Source organism: Ursus arctos, unplaced genomic scaffold (genome assembly GCF_023065955.2).
Source record: "Ursus arctos isolate Adak ecotype North America unplaced genomic scaffold, UrsArc2.0 scaffold_23, whole genome shotgun sequence".
Taxonomy (NCBI): domain Eukaryota; kingdom Metazoa; phylum Chordata; class Mammalia; order Carnivora; family Ursidae; genus Ursus; species Ursus arctos.
The window spans coordinates 8540430-8558097 of record NW_026622908.1 but is presented as its reverse complement, the minus strand read 5'-3'; the positions used below and the strand labels follow the sequence as shown (position 1 = coordinate 8558097).

The window sequence follows — 17668 nt, the reverse complement described above, 5'->3', positions numbered from 1 at the left end:
GCTGTAGGCTTAAATTAACGTATGCAAGTAGCTATCCGAGCGTCTAGCACATGGTAAGTAATACAATTTTCTAATTTCAAAATAACACTTCGCTAAGTCACACTACCACAGAGCTGGCTGTGTTTGGAATCAATTCTCACCTTTTCTTCTAGGAATGGCGTATTAACAGGAAAGCAGGACCAGAAGTGCCGTAGAAGTTCCCCAACAGCCACATAAAGGTGTTTCAATTCAGACTGAATATCATTTGGCACCATCTCTGCAGAAGAAAGAACAGAATAAAAATTATTTCCACATACGTATAGTCTCTGAAAGAACGACCACTCACAGAATAAATCTGAACATGTGTACTTTGCCGATGCCAAACCAGGATGTGCTACCCTGAGATAAGTTAATGATTTTGTGGCTAACAGATCTTAGAATTTAAATTCCCTGAGACTTTGGAGCAAGTTTCAGGTTTCCCTTTATTCTAAGAGGTCGGAAAGTAAAGAAAAAAGCTTTCAGTATGATATAAGGAGACCAGCAATCTACCACTGTTTGTAATATTATGATACTTATGAAACCTAAGCTCTTGTCTAAATAGATCTCAGGATCTATATGCATAAAAACAGAAGTTCCGGAAACGCTCCAAAGAAAAACCAATCTAAGTACTTTAGCACTTCTCCCAACTCGCTCTTCAGAGCGCATGTGAGTGACAAAGTGGCCCGGCACATACGGTTTATGGCTTGCTGGGTCCCTCCCTGCATAAGTGCTCCTCCAGGTGACAGTGTTGTGATCGTACTACTGGCAGCGCTACTTGAGAGAACCTAAAAGAAATGAAGACACAGAAGGTGGTTTTCCTCTTCCCATCATATCACTTACATTTCAGTTTTACAGCAAAATATTCAACACACCTTTATTCCTGAATAACAATATGTAATTTATAGCAGCCCGAGTGAATGACTTTGTATGAGGCCAGAAACACAGTGTCCACACAAACAAAATACCTACCAGTCTTCCAGCAATACTAGGCAAGTCTCTAGACCTCAAAACTCATACTTTTGCCTAGTAAAGCCCTTTCTTAAGCGCCAACTCAACTTGTGAACTCCAACCACTGAAGGTAAAACTGAGTTTAAGAAAGCAAGTAAAACAACATGTTAACATGTGAACCTGCTGGCAGCTGGGGGGGGGGGGGAACCCTCAACAGAGCAGAAATAGATCATTTGCCATTTTCTAAGGAAGCGAATACACCTAGCCAAAAGGGGAAAAAACATAATCCCCACTGTATCAGTATCAACAGTTAGGGAAATAATTGACCTATCTATTCAGTGACTGCCTAACAGAGGAACAAATCATTCAGTGACTAACTCAAATGCAGGGTTAGTATGGCTAAGGCTTTTCTTTTTTTCTTTTTTTTTTTTAAGATTCTATTTATTCATTTGAGAGAAGAGACAGAGAGAGAGCACAAGCAGTGGGAGAGGCAGGAGAGGGAGAAACAGACTCCCTGCCAAGCCAGGAGCCCAACATGGGGCTTAATCCCAGGACCCCAAGACTGGCAGACCTGAGCCGAAGGCAGATGTTCAACCACCTGAGCCACCCAGGTACCCCAGTCTGAGGCTTTTTAATGATGTTTTGTAAGTAGAAATCCATGTGTATATGGACTGGACGAAAACAAATTTTCAATTTGGTGTAAAGGTACTGGACATGACAACCATGAGTCAAGGGAACATGGGAGTTCATGCTATTCCTATTTCTGTTTGTCAGAAATAGTATGATGTGTCAGAACCAGAAGCTGAGTTTGCTGAGTAGCCACGGGCTGCACCGAGGACAGAAAACTTTTCGGGCCTTCTTGACTCAATTTATATTGTGTCTCAGATATGAAATCATTTTTGGGATGCAGAGTAGGTGTGGGCAAGAATTTATATATCTAAGATTGATTCCAGCTTAAAAAAGTTAGGATGGTCTACTTGGGGCCAAGGGCCAGATGTTGGACAATTATATTCCAGAAAGAAAAAAGTAGTCAAATAATCCTAAATCTATTATGTGTGCATATATATACATAAATATATTTCTCAGCTCTGCCTGTGGAGGGGACAATAACACCAGCAGCAAATGATACTCCAACAGCTAAGTACACTGCACCCATGTCTTGGTTTCTTTTCTCTTTTTTTTAAGGATTTATTTATTCTACACAGAGAGAGAATCTCAAGCAGACTCCATGCTGAGTGCAGAGCCCGACGTGGGGCTCGATCTCACAACCCTGATACCATGACCCCAGCTGAAATCAAGAGTGAGACGCCTAACTAACTGAGCCACCCAGGCACCCCCAGATCGTGGTTTCTAAATATACCCAGCACTAAAGACTGTGTGGCTGGAGTGGGGAAAGCATAAGATGAAGCTAGAACATCTATCTCTCTGTTCCCTAATGTAAGGTACTCAAAAATTGATGACGACATCATCAGAAAGATACAGGAGCCAGTGTGAGGGGCCTGGGAAGGGTCTAATTGCAAATTAGTGGGTACATTTCTGGGGGTGACAAAACTGCTTTGTTACTTGATTGTGCCAGTGGCTACACAACTGTTTATGTTTATTAAAATTTGCAGGAGACTATAAAAGGTACTTCACTCTATGTAAATCACACCTTGGTTTAACAAAAAAACAGTAACAGTTGATAACCCACAGAAAAACGTAAAAACCCGTGAATCCATTCTGATGTAAATAAATACATAAGAAGGAAGGGGAAGCTCCTCGTCTTAGCAGTGTCAAATGACAGAAGTAGAAGGGGTGATGGAATTAGAAAATCACCATTTGCGGCATCTGGTTGGCTCGGGTGGTTGGGTCAAGAAGTCGAGAAGTTGAGAAGACTCTCAACTTCAGCTCAGGTCATGCTTTCCGGGTCATGAGATCGAGCTCTCCGTCAGGCTGTATGCTCAAGATTCTCTCCCCCTACCCTTCAAACTGCTTGTGCACTTGCTCTCTCTCTCTTAAAGAAAAAAAAAATCACCACTTAACCACCACCATGGTAGTAATTGTTTCTGGTAAGAATCACCAATGGATTCTAAAAAACTAATGGGTAAAAGTTTGATAAGAAGTATAATATTTACATAGTCTTTAAAGTATCTCTCAAGATAACTCATTACAAAGGGAAAAATAGTAACTTTCTGGTGGAGAAACCAGGTAGATACTACTTTACCCAAATGATCAGGAGTTAGGAAAAATAAATCTGTGCTTCCTGAAATGACACACTGAGGACGACACATCACGTCTGTGGTATTACTGACAAAAATCTGTAACAAGAATCCAATCATGAGGAAACATTAGAGAAACTCAACTTGAGGGCATTTTACAAAAAACTGGCTTTTACTCAAATATCAAGATCATGAAAGACAAAGATTGAAAAATGATTCCATCTGAAAGGAGACTAAAAAGACATGAGAACTAAATGCAACTTATGAACCTGAACTGGATGCTGGACCAAAAAAAAGTTTTCTTTGCTGTTAAGGGACACTGGTGGTACAACTGGTAAAATTTGTGTTAAGACCTAAAGGATGGATAATAATGCTTTATCAATGTTAACTTACAATTTTGTAATTATGCTGTGTAATTTATGAGAAAATCTCGTTTTAGAAAATACAAAAAATACAAACCGAAATATTTCAAAGTTTCTACTCTCAAAATGATCCAGAAATTTTTTTTTTTTTGCAACTTTCTATAAATCTGAGATTTCAAAATAAAGAGTAAATCAGTAAGTTCCAATACGTGACAAGCGCTATAAGACATGTATAAACTCTGCCTCAGGGTTTATGAAAACAGACCCCCGCCCCCCAAACTTGTTACTGGGAATATTGAGGATTTGAGGATTGCTTTACAGAGACAATGAAATTTCAGCTGAGTTTTGGATAATCATTAGGTCCTCAGGGGCAGAAACAGGCTTAGGGCACTCTAAGAAGAGAGAATGCTTTCTCCGTTTTCTAGGTAGTTTAGTGTGTTAGGCTGGAGAGAAGACTCTCGGTTGTGTGTGGAAGGGAATGGAGGAGATACGGCTGGGATTAGGGCCAGACCAACCGTAAAGGCACTGGTGCACCAGACAAAGGCATTCAGACAATGAAAGGGGGCAGTAAAAGATTTAAGCTGCAGGGTGATAAGATTAAATTTCTGTTTCTAGAAAGATAACTTATAGTGGCATTGTGGAAAACTGATCAGGTTTGCCTAAACCAAGGAGTCAAGAAATCCTGAAGAATGGACGGAAGTTCCTGATCAATTTAAGTATGAAAAAGAGGGACTCCTGGGTGACTCAGTCAGTTAACCATCTGCCTTTGGCTCAAGTCATGATCCCAGAGTCCTGGGATCGAGTCTCACATTGGGCTCCCTGCTCAGTGGGAGTCTGCTTCTCCCTCTGCCTGTGCTCTAACAATTAAGTAAATAAAATCTTTAAAAAAACAATAAGTATGAGTAAGAGCAAGGAAAAATAAAGACCAGATAATAAGCTCAATTTTATATATTCTAGTTTGAGGTCATACAGAATATCTGGACAGTGATGTCCAGAAGTTTTTTGGAAATCTGGGACATTTTCCCAATAACAGTGTATGTGGAAGGAAAAAAATTAGCAATCACAAAACTCATCTATTTTCCATTATCATCTTAACTTCAGATAACTTCTGGAATAATCCAAATGCCTTTTTCCCCCTATCTCTTGATTTTTTCCCCAATTTATTTGCAGAAATAGGTCTTTAAACCCAATTAAAAGAGCATATATAGTTCAATATGGTTGTGCTCATAGACTGAGGAAAGAACTACAGGAATTCTGGTTTTCAAACAGTATGAGTCACCTACCTGAGTTAATCTGGGTGTATAAGCTTCCATTTCTTGCCTAATACTTTGAAAAGAATTAATAATGTCCTGACTCGTTGCATACTGTAGTGACTGGATTGGAGTTGGACCATGATAATACCTGAAGATTAGCAAAAAAAGAAAGAAATTACTCATCACACAGAATAAAGGCACTCAACATTTGTCCTTCAAATATTTTAGGAGTCTCTATGTAACATTATCTCCAAAGCAAAAAAAAATAATACATTTAAACAGATTTGAGTAAAATAACTTAATTGCTATAGGGGCAATAAGAAAACAGCACAGAGAATCACATTTTTATCTTGCATCTGCTCACTTAAGCATCCTTTTCTGAAATGCACAAAGTAAATTTTCAAGGGAAAAAGGATACCGTATCTTATGGTATTAAAACTTGAGAGCTATATATACTTGCAGAATATAGTCTGCAGTGATTTGTGTTATATAACTGTTGTGCCTTAAGTTAGTATTAACCAAACTCACCTATCTGACTTCTTGAGGTTTAGTGCAATCGTTTTTATGGAATTATTTTTCCCCAAGTCTTCATATTCAATGGACTCTTGTAACTTTGCCTGTAATTATCAACACAGCACTTTTTATGGTTAGCTTTTCCTCACAAAAATAAAACATGACTGAAAAAGTACAGAGAGTAAAGAAGTCTTCCCACTATGAACTTCGATTCCTAGACATGACCACTCTACAACTGGCTGAACTCATTTTCTCACCAACCACTTACAGAGTACCTGTTTTCCTACACTGTGACCATCTTAAGTATTACTGAACTTCTAGTTTTTAATAGTCTGGCAGGTGAAAATGGTGTATTTTACTATTCTTCCCCCAAAGAAGTAGGACCAATTTATCGTATGTGTTGCAAATACTTTTTCTTCTCATTTGTTGTTGTTTGGTTTTAATTATTCCCTTATTGCTTATTCTTCTGTCGATTAATTATTTGCTTAAATCTTTGATCCACTTAGTATTTATTTTGGAATAAGGAATCACAGTTTCTTTTTATTAATCAGTCCTCCTAACACCATTTGTAGAATAATCTGTCGTTTCCTATGGATTCTGAATTACCGTGTTTATCATGTTTATTTAATTCCTCCATGTATTTGGGTTTGCTTCTGTTCTACTAACCTGTTTTCTCCTGTGCTAGCAGAAGACTGCTAAATTTCTATAGCCTATGTTAATTATAAAAGACATAAGAAAGCAATCTACATGGCCATTTGTGAAAGTAATTCTACAATATTTCATCCCTTATGTAGCTATGAAATTCATCTGGTCAACCCTCATCCGTAGCTACCAAGAGTAGGATCAAAACGTTTTGGTTATTAAATCTCTCTCAAAAAAGATCCTCTCAGGGGCGCCTGGGTGGCGCAGTCGTTAAGCGTCTGCCTTCGGCTCAGGGCGTGATCCTGGCGTTATGGGATCGAGCCCCACATCAGGCTCTTCTGCTGAGAGCCTGCTTCTTCCTCTCCCACTCCCCCTGCTTGTGTTCCCTCTCTCGCTGTCAAATAAATAAATAAAATCTTAAAAAAAAAAAAAAAGATCCTCTCAAAAAAGATCAACCTGAAAACTTAGTATTGAAATTGCCCCTATATGGACAGTTTGAATAGTCCCCTTGTATAGGAACAGAACTGATCATAGTACAATATCCAGAGTAACACCATTCATCAGTCTCCCACTTTACCGAGGCGAATTTTTTTACTACTTTCTCAACTCTCCACCCACCTTTCTACCAACTTCAAGGCATACCAAAATCTAATCTTTATTACTTTTCACATAAGATCAAGTGCATTTCTACCCCTGCTGTTCCTTACCTAAGTCATGTCCTTAACCTAACCTCCCATAACCCAAATCCTACACTTCTGCCAAGGCCTCATTCGGTGACCTCTCATACCTAACTGGAAACTCCATAAAAATAAGGACTCTATTATTACTTCTGAATCTCTCATTCTATAAAACTCTTCTGTAGAACACACATCAGACTATTTCAAACTAGTGATTTGAAAGAACGTCTAGAACCAGCATTTATTATTGAAACTTGTGAAAATTCACACAAACCATGATTTTTGACACGTCTTTAATTACCACGAATCAAATGTACTTAGTGCACAGTATTGCAAAGAAAAGCATCATTTCCTAGATTTCATCTTAAACTCCTCTCTGTAACTTTCATTTTAGTTTTACTTTTCTTAGTCAGAAAAAAAATATTTATTCAACCCATAAATATTTTTTAAAGGACTGCACTTGTGATGGTCACCAGGTAATGCAGTATATAAGTACTGAATCACTAAGTTGTAGCAGTGCCTGGGTGGCTCAGTCAGTTAAGTGGCTGCCTCTGGCGCAGGTCGTGATCTAGGGGTCCTGGGATTGAGCCCTATGTTGGGCTCCCTGCTCAGCAGGGAAGTCTTCTCCACTTCCCCACCCCCGCTCATGCTCTCTCAAATAAATGAATATAATCTTTAAAAACAAATACTGTACACCTGAAAACTAATATCGAACCATATGCTAACTAGAATTTAAATAAAAACTTAAAAAGAAAAAAAAATCTTACTAGCTTTGTTGAAGATTTTTTAATTTTTTCATCTGAGAGAGAGAAAGAGAAAGTGAGAGCATGAGAAAAGGGGAAGGTTCAGAGGGACAGCGAGAAGCAGACACCCCACTGAGTGGGGAGCCCAATGCAGGGCTCAATCCCAGGACCCCAGAATCACAACCTGAGCCAAAGGCAGATGCTTAACTGACTGAGCCACCCAGGCACCCCGGCTTTGTTAATTTTGAAAGTGGATAAGCCTGTAGAAACATTAAGTTACAGAAACATGAACTAGAGTGTAAGACTCATCTGTGATTCCTTTACGGAAAGATAACCATTTAGTGTATTCTTTTGAAGGCGTTTTTAAAAAGTTTATGAACTTTTTTTAATATGTGAAATTGTATCACATAGTATGTGTTCTGTGAGCTTTTTCATTTATTTAATTCATGAATTTTTATTTTCTTTGATTCCTACTATAAATAACAGTAACTATACTTCAAGTTTTATTTTGGGAAGAACTTGATTTCGTCTTCCCTATAGACACTGAACTCTTTGAGGATAAGAACTCTTACTCGTTTTTGTTTCCTACCCCCTAATATATTCAGCAACTCAAGGTTTCTTGAATTTATTTTTTAAAAGATTTATTTGAGAGAGAGCGTGTGAGAGAGAGCATGAGAGTGGGGTGAGGGGCAGAGGGAGAAACAGACTCCCCCACTGAGCAGGGAGCCTGATGCAGGGCTCATGATCCCGGGAGATCATGACCTGAGCCTAAGGCAGACACTCAACCCACTGAGTCATCCAGGTGCCGCACCCAGGTGCCCCTGGTTTCTTGAATTTAATTTTTTATGAACTAAACTACTGTTATGGTATATGTGAACTCTTTTTAATTCAGTATGTCATTAATCCTTTTTAAATTATTCATGGCTGCACCAATCTCTATTGTATGAACATACCACAGACACTATTATTAGAATGTCTGCTATTTCATAACACTGTAATGAGTATTTGTGTCTAAACATCTGCACATCTTTTCCTTTTTAAATAACTGTTCAAAATATAATGCTGTCCCAAAAATGGAATTAAGGGCACAGACTTTAAAATTTTAATACATATTGCCTGATTGCCCTCTAAGAAAATTCTATCGTATGTTTTTATAATTGGGGAGGAACTTGAAAAAAACTGAGAGGTAGAGTAGCTTGGCAAAGATTCAAGGAAAGAAATATGGAAGTAGATAATTCTGTCCATATTTCCCCACAGCCCCAAATGATTTCTTCGATATTTAATAAGAACACATTTCTAACTCTGAAATGCTAGGTTTAACACGAGGCCCCAGTCCTATCTTTTAAAATCATATACACAAACCTTTAGTTTTTCTTCCTGTCATATTGCCTTTGTTGAATACTCTTGCCCAGAACACAAACTGTATGTCAATATGTGTGTATGTGTACATGTGAAGGAAAAAAGAGAACAAAACCAATAAGAACAGTTAATAGACAAGAGTGCATGGAAAGCTGGCTGGCAAGTTAAAACCGAGAAAGTATTCTTTAAAACGTTCTATAATTCATGCCAAATGCTTAATGTCTTGGTCAGAAGAACAGGGTCATTTGAAATCGTCAAGGATTAACATAAAATTCTAGCAGTTATACAAGGTATCTGGAGAAACCTGAGCTCTAAACCTTCTGAACTTTTTACCCATACCCTTTTGACTGCTGGCTGGAAGCAATCTGCATCTCCAGAATTTCCATCGATGCTGCTGGGCTCACCATTTTGTTCATTTTGTGCTTCTCTTAAAACAAAGGGGGAAAATGTTAAAAATCACAAGCAGAACAACAACACAACTCCATCTGGCTACCTTAAAAAGCCCAGTTACTGCACTTTTGCATGTATACTTAACTGTTTCCTGAGACCTGCTGCCAGGACCATGGCACTGTGATGGTTAAACCTCTTGATGATGGCAGCATTACTATTCTCCTTTATGGATTTAGAATTAGAAGTAGATGGCACGGAAGAGATGCCATAGCCCTATGAGAAACAATTTGGAAGATTAAAAATCAAAATAAAGTTCTGGTTTTCTTATCCATTACGAGAGAGATGCTTAGCTGAAAAAATTTTCTGGATGATGGGACTATATTAATTCTAAGCATTACTCAATTTTTACAGATAAATATTTAAAAAGTTACATACACATAAAAATACAATATGCTCCTTCTGACATCACAAAAATAATCTTAATCTTACGCTGTGCATTTTGGGGTGCCTGGGTGGGTCAGTCGGTTAAGCGTCTGCCTTCAGCTCAGGTCATGATCCCAGGGTCCTGGGATGGAGCTCTGCATCAGGCTCCCTGCTCAGGGAGGAGTCTGCTTCTCCCTTTCCCTCTGCCCCTCCCCCCTGCTGGTGCTCTTTCTTCCTCTCTCGAATAAATAAAATCTTAAAAAAACAACAACGAAAAACTTAAGACTGCGTACTTTTTAAAAAAAGATTTCAAGTCATCTCTACACCCAATCTGGGGAATCAAACTTAATAACCCTGAGATCAAGAGTTGCATGCTCTACTGACTGAGTCAGCCAGGTGCCCCAAACTGTGAATTTTTTTAAAGAGCAGTTTTAGATATAGTTAGCAAAATATTAAATGAAGAAACAGAATACAGTGAAAAAAAGCATGGACTTTGGAGTCACATAAATATGGATTCAAATTCTGGCTTTATAACTTTTTAAGTATTAGTCTAAGCAAGGGTAGTCAATTTTTCCAAGCTCTGTAAAATGAGATATTGGAGAAACAGGTATTTTCAAACATGTACTGAGTTTGTGCTGGGCCTTATGGACAGAAAGTTGTTAAGACCTGTGCCAAAGGACCCAGAATACAAGTTAGTAGGGTGCTGGGCTGTAAGTCAGTACACATAGTTAAGACTTCTATGTGCTACAAGAGAGGAAGTAGCCAATACAAATTCAAAGGAAGAACATTTTCCTCTAAGTCTTAGAACAGAACTATCTATATATCACACACCTCCCTTCCAATAGAAGCCCCACTATGGTCTTTTAAAAACGGAAATGAAACAATAAAAGGAATTTTAAAAGCCCTCTACAGGGAAGAGATCATAATTAATCTAGGATCAGTCTGTTACATTATGAATGACCACACGTCTAACTCCAGCTAGTCATTTTGAAAAGAGAAGGTGACAATCACTGGGGATGGACTGGTGAACATTCTTTCTCAGTAATGACACTGGTAAGGCAGAGAGGGAGAAGGGGAAAGGACTAATCCCTAACAAAGTGGAGTTAATAATGTCTTTATCTCAAATGAATAGTACTTTTTTTCTTGCAAATAACCTATATGAAGTGGTAACACCTGAAAAAGATGCTTCAGCAAACTTATACATTTTCTTCAAAATATTTTATAAGACATTAGAAGGGAATAAAGATTAATTCTTAAAAATGCAGCATAGGAAATTTATATCTAGATATCTAGAGCATGAATGAGTGTAAGTGGCCCAAACTGAGGTAGAAGCAGGCAGAGGCCAAATCAAGAAGAGCCTTGCAGCAGTTTTGATTTTAAGTTCAATGAGAATCCATTAAAGAGTTTTGCACAGGAAACTATCAAGATCTGATTTATACCTTCCTGCTAGAGGAAAGTAACTATAGGAAACAAAAGTGGAAACAGGAGTATGAATTAGGAAGCTAATGAAAACAACCAAGACAAACACGGCAGTAGCCTAGTAACAGGGAGAGGGTGGAAGGTGGAGACGGACAGATGTGGACAAATCAGAGATGTGTTATAGAGGACTTGCTGATGAGCTGAGTGTTGGAGGTGAAGGAAGGGGAGGAAGCAAGGAGAATTCCAGGTTTTGGCCTGAGCAACTAAGTCCATGGTAATTTTCTTTTTTTTTTTTAAGTTTTTATTTATTTCAGAGAGAGAGAGAGAATGGGAGTGTGGGCACATGCACATAAGCGGTGGGCGGGGGGACAGACAGGCAGAGGGAGAAGGAGAAGCAGACTCCCCACTGAGCAGGGAGCCCGACATGGGACTCGATCCCAGGACCCCAAGATCATGACCTGAGCTGAAGGCAGATGCTTAAACGACCGAGCCGCTGAGGCGTTCCAATGGTAATTTTTTTTTTTTTTTTTTTTTGAGACAGGGAAGACCCAGGAAGAAATAGGTTTAAGAGAGGAATAAAAGGCTCCACTTTGTGCATCCATGCCGAGGTGTCTGTGAAGTATCCAAGGGAAGATAGCAAGTAAGCAGGTGGATGTATAATTTTGGAGTTCTGGGGTCAAAGAGACCAGCGCTACCTGGGATTCATCATTACATATTAGTATTTAAAGCAACGGAGTGAAGACGATGTATCCTGAAGGTGGCCCGAGGCCACATCATGGGACAGTTACAACAGCTAGAGGATGACAGAGGAAAGAGAGGCACCAAAGGAAAAACTGAATCACCCAACATTTCTATTAAGGGAATTGGTTATATAAATATTTACATTTCCATACAACGGAATACTGGGCAGGCACTAAAAAACATAAATAATGGTAACACCTACTATTTGTTGAGCCCTCACTGCGTACCACACTCTTCTACTCTTGTAGCAATCCTATAAAGTCAACATCTTTTCTGTATTGCATTTTTTCCACTGAGATACAATTGACATATTAACATTTCATAAGCTGAACGTATAAAATGTGTTAACTTGGTATTTATATATTGCAATATGATTACCCTAAAGCTGACATCTCTGTCATGCCATGTAATTATCATTTCCTGTTCTGTGGTAAGGATGACTAAGATACAGCAACTCTGAAGTTTATAACACAGCATTGTTGACTACACGCTGTGCATTAGATCTCTAGAACTTATTCATCTGCTGGTGGCAAGTTGGTACCCTTAACCAACATCTCCTCAATTTTCCTACCGCCCGCTAAGGTCAGTACTATCAACCTCATTTTATAAGAAAACTGGGCTTAGAAATGTTAAAAAAAAAAAAAAAATGTCAGAGTCTAAGCCAGGTAGTTTGGTTTTACAGTCTACGCGCTTAACAACTATGGTTTAGCTTGAACTGACAGTGATAATAGGCAAAGTGAAGAACAAAGTCACACATGAATATGTGTAATATACCATCATTTTTTTTTTAAAGTTAAAAAAATTTTATTTGAGTAATCTACACCCAAAATGGGGCTCAAATTCACAATCCTTAGATCAAGAGTAGCATGCTCTTCCACGTGAGCCAGCCAGGCACCCCAACATACCATCATTTTTATTTTATTTTTTTTAAAAAGCACTAATGGGGCGCCTGGGTGCCTCAGTTGGTTAAGCGTCTGCCTTCAGCTCAGGTCATGATCCCAGGGTCTGGTGATCGAGTCCCACATCAGGCTTCCTGCTCAGCAGCGAGTCTCTGCCTGCTTGTGCTCTAATAAATAAATAAAATATTAAAAAAAAAAAAAGGCACATTTTCCCCACATTAAGCTACACCTCTAAGCTTCACAAAGCTTCATTTTTTCAGGATGATTAAGGAGGGCAGGGCCATATTTTAATATGTTGAAATTCACAAAGAAAGTGCCTGAATGTGGAGAATTACCTAGAAAACTCAATTTCATTAAGGAAATGACTCATGTGGGCACCAAGGATAATTTTCTGCTAAAGACTGTAGGTCAAAAGTTTAACATTGGTTTCCTCACCTCGTGAGTACCATACACTAAAATAAAGGAAAAAGTTTAGAAAACGTGTATGTGGCCAGAAGAGGAACCAAAAGAAAGGTAAGAAAATGAAAATCTGAGTGTGAAGACAATAACTGAGGAAGGCAGGCTTCTAGCTTAGAAGATAGGGGTGGGAACGGAATTTGCCTCAATCAAAAGGGATCCCATCTTTTCCCGTGACTGGATGTATCTGTAAGTCTGTAGTCACGATTCGGAGATAGGTGGCGCATACCTGGTGGGCTAGCTGTTGACACATATTGGAACTAGTGTGGGCTAAGGGTCACGGGCATGCTCTAGATCTGACAAACAGTGCTCTATGGAAAAATGTTTATCTTTTCTTGGCCTACTGATATTGATCCACATTTCTTCAGAATAACATCAGAGAATAAATCTGGATTCATAATACGCTAAGACTTCACATTACCTAGAGAAGTACCAATGGGAGCAAAAGTCTTTTAAAAAAAGTTTTAGCAAGTCATGTAGGAATTTCAATTTTTCACAGCAATTTTAACAGCAAACAGTGCTATTGACAAGCACTTCTAATAAATCACTCCAAATAATGAAATTTTCTTTATATTTTCAAAAGCACAATCTACATTGAAGGCAATTTTTAAACTAGTTGAAGACTAGGAAGACTGTTTTCTTTCTTTTTTTTTTATATTTTATTTATTTATTTGACAGAGACAGAGAGAGCCAGGGAGAGAGGGAACACAAGCAGGGGGAGTGGGAGAGGAAGAAGCAGGCTCCCAGCAGAGGAGCCCGATATGGGGCTCGATCCCAGGACCCCGGGATCATGCCCTGAGCTGAAGGCAGATGCTTAACGACTGAGCCACTGGGCCAGGCGCCCCGAAAGACTGTTTTCTCTCATAAATTCTTTTTTTTTTTTTTTAAAGATTTTATTTATTTGACAGAGATAGAGACAGCCAGCGAGAGAGGGAACACAAGCAGGGGGAGTGGGAGAGGAAGAAACAGGCTCATAGCGGAGGAGCCTGATGTGGGGCTCGATCCCATAACGCCGGGATCACGCCCTGAGCCAAAGGCAGACTGTGCCACCAGGTGCCCCTCTCATAAATTCTTTTAAATTAAAATTTGTTTTTTGTGGGACTCCTGGGTGGCTTAGTTGGTTAAGCATCTGATTTTGGTTTGGGTGGTGATCTCAGGGTCCTGGGATCAAGCCCTGCATCAGGGTCTGTGCTCAGCCGGAAGTCTGCCTATCCTTCTCCCTCTCCTTCTGCCCCTCCCCCCACTCGTGCTCTCTCTGTCTCTTGCTCAAATACATAAATAAAACCTTAAAAAATATAAGTTTTTTGTTTTTAGTAGGCTCTACGCCCAGCCTGGAGCTCGAACTCACAAACCCTAGATTAACAGTCACCTGCTCTACAAACTGAGCCAGCGAGGCACCCCTCTCATAAATTCTTTTAATACCACTTACCTCATCTAATGGTTTATCTTCCAAAGCTGTCAAATCAAGTAGTGGGTTTTTCACTCCTAATGAAACCATTGTTTTTAACCCTAGAAAATCAATGAAATAAAAAGTTGGTCAAGACTGACCTTCCTCAAAAATAAAAAGTTCACTAAGAGCACTATAACTAGAGAGCAGTAAATTAAATTTAACGTATGTCAGGGATAAACAGTTACCTTTTTCATCTATTTTGGCACATTCTGCAAAGAGGTCCTTTGACCCTGTATTCAGCCGGTCCCTGTGAAAATAATGGGACTGAAAGAAACGTGTCCAAAATTCCTTTTCTGTCATGTTGTGGGGAACATTTTCTGCATATTTCATTTTTACTGTAGAAAAAAACCATAATATTTACATACACAATTTCCATTTCTTAAAATCTCTCAAATTAATCAAAATACAGATTAACAGCAAAAACTAGATCAAACTACTCAACTTTACATACCGTATATAATCATCTAACTGTAAATATGAAATATAACTTGAGAGATTAGGTGACACACTACCTTTATGAATCTTAACAAATTACAAAAAAACCTTATTTTGCGCCAAGACAAGGAACAAGTTTCAAAGTTTTAGCAGAAATACCAAGAATCAATACCCAACAGACTATCGGTGCAGCACATTCCTGAAGCTCAGAGTCATACAAGCAAAGAGATTAAGAGCATGGTCTCCTGAGCCAGAGAGCCTGAGTTTAAAATCCTAGGTCTGCCACTCACTATCTATGTGATCTTGTGGAAATTATGTAATCTCTCTGCATCTTTTTTCCTCATCTGTTACATGAAGGTATGCAAGAGCACCCACTTCATAAGATTATTTGTAATGACTAAATGAGTTAATATACATAAAAGCCTTAGAATGGTGTCTGGTATGTAATAAACACTATATAATTATTACTATCAGAAAAATATGAAAATAATTACATTACAACTTGATAATTCTTTGAGGCAGACACAAGCTGCTATAGAAGCAAAGGGGAGGCTTGTACCTGCCCAAAGAAGTCAGGATTTTATAGAGGTGGCAGTGACACAATACTTGAGTCCCATAGGGTCTCAAGAAATGTTTTCAAAGGACTAAAGGAGCAGGAGTGAGGGAGTGGAGAGAGAGAACTGTATGGTCAGTAGAATAACTGAAATGGTGCTCTCAACCTTGGCTGCACAGCATAAATTACTAAGGCTGGGGTCAGGTCATTTATACTTTTAGGATGCTTTCTGCAAGGGTAAGGATCTGTGGGTTATAAAGGTCACTTGAGGCAGCATAAAGGATGATGTGAATTACTGCTGTAGAGACTCATTTACTGATACCTCTGGAGCAGGTCATTTTGTGCAGATATGCTGAAGGGTAAAAAAGTTTAAGAACCACTGATGGAAGAATGGGAAAGTCATCTTACGAACTGATGACAGCACATTATATAATGACCCGTTAGTAACTACCATATGTCTTCACATATTTTATTGCACTTCATCAGGAACAAAGGGTAAGCTTTCTGTTTTCCACTGATGTATTACTGAATTCATCCAAAGAAATACTTCAACCATGTGGAAAAGCTGATTCTTCTTACCTGCTGGATAGGTCCTAAATATGGATTCAATGATATCAGAGGTTAAATTGTATCTCAGACCATTACATCCATCTGTTTGGGGCCGGACATCAGCCTAAAATAAAGACCACACATATATAGTCATTAGAATATTGGGGGAAGATGTGTAGCATATAATAGACACCGGACAAAGGTGGCAAAACAGACTTTCTGAATAAACTAGAGACAGAAATTAAGTTCCTCACCCTTACTTTTGGCATTGAGATACGGCTCAAAGAAGCCTGGTTTGGTTTCACATCATCTTACTGATGTGTAAAATCTGCTTCCTTGAAAATTCAACATGGTCAAATAGATATGTAAGTGTGACCAAAGGCAGATAGCTAGTAGAGCTTTAACACAGTACTTGTACAGTTACCAAAACAGCTATAAACCTTGGTTACTAAGTAAATATTATCTGACTGGTTTCTTTAGGAAAGGCCCTATTAATTCAATTCACTACTAAGCACCCAGGAAGATGCTAAACATATAATTGGTACTCAAATTTTTGTTAAATGCATAAATACTGCTTTGGTTCCACCAGAGTATAGATTAAATGAATCCCACTTTCTCACTGTACAGGTAAAGTATTCCCAATTTTTCGCTAAAATACATTTTATAAATCTTAACACGATGGTCATTACACATTTAACTCTGCATTATAAATATAGCAATCATAAAAAAAGGTATTAGAAAGTTCTACATTTAAAAGAATTAGGGGAAACAAGTATTAGTCCAATTGCTAAAAGATTCTCTTTATTTTATTAAAGTCCCTTTAATTTCCAGCATGTTAGGGTCAAGTACCCAAGACAAAAAAGTATAGCTGGCAAAAAGTATCTATTTAAAATATATTGCATTTATTTTTAAAATATTTTAGATGAATACCATAGATACCAAAGTATCCACTGATTTAAATTCAAGGAAATGCTAAGTTTTACAAAAGAAATGGCATTTTTTTTTTAAAGATTTTATTTATTTATTTGACAGAGAGAGAGTGAGAGAGGGAACACAAGCAGGGGGAGCAGGCGAGGGAGAAGCAGGCTTCCTGCTGAGCAGGGAGCCCGGTGCACGGCTCAATCCCAGGACCTTAGGATCATGACCTGAGCCGAAGGCAGATGCGTAACAACTGAGCCACCCAGGCACCCCAAGAAGGGGCACTGTTAACACATATACCAGGGTTTTTTCTATCTTTCTCCCCCTGCAGAAATGTAGAAGGGTCACATACCAGAAATGCTGCAGAAATGCCAACATCCTGCTTATGATTGGATGTAGAACTCTCTGTTGCATTTACATTTAAACGATTGGCCCAGAATTCCTCAGCACTGATCACTTGACTCACAACAAGGTCTTTATAAAGCTGAAATAAAACAGGATCTTCTTGCAGCATTCTGGTGATAGAATATATTGAATATATTGAACTTCTAGAATAAAACACTATTTCTGAAACACTTTAAAAAGATTTTAACAACATGAAACCCTGAGACCCTCGACTTTCATTTTATGATGCTGGCATTTAGTTCATTTGTCAGTATGAAAACAAACAAAAAATCATCTTTGGAAAACAAATGAAGATAAATGGAAGTCTGAAGAAGCAA

General features: G+C 38.5%; 1 protein-coding gene across 4 annotated transcripts in view; it reads right to left on the bottom strand.

The window, feature by feature from the left end:
* Window positions 1–17668, bottom strand: part of GTF2H1 (general transcription factor IIH subunit 1) — a 37304-nt gene that overhangs the window by 7544 nt on the left and 12092 nt on the right. For all 4 annotated transcript variants that reach the window (XM_026512254.4, XM_026512255.4, XM_026512256.4 and 1 more), the window contains 10 exons: window positions 17299–17461; window positions 16059–16152; window positions 14677–14826; window positions 14471–14550; window positions 9249–9376; window positions 9053–9140; window positions 5308–5396; window positions 4810–4927; window positions 713–803; window positions 141–256 (listed from right to left, as the gene is read on the bottom strand). In XM_026512254.4, coding sequence (XP_026368039.1) covers window positions 141–256; window positions 713–803; window positions 4810–4927; window positions 5308–5396; window positions 9053–9140; window positions 9249–9376; window positions 14471–14550; window positions 14677–14826; window positions 16059–16152; window positions 17299–17461 — 1117 coding nt within the window. The remainder of the gene's footprint in view (window positions 1–140; window positions 257–712; window positions 804–4809; window positions 4928–5307; window positions 5397–9052; window positions 9141–9248; window positions 9377–14470; window positions 14551–14676; window positions 14827–16058; window positions 16153–17298; window positions 17462–17668) is intronic.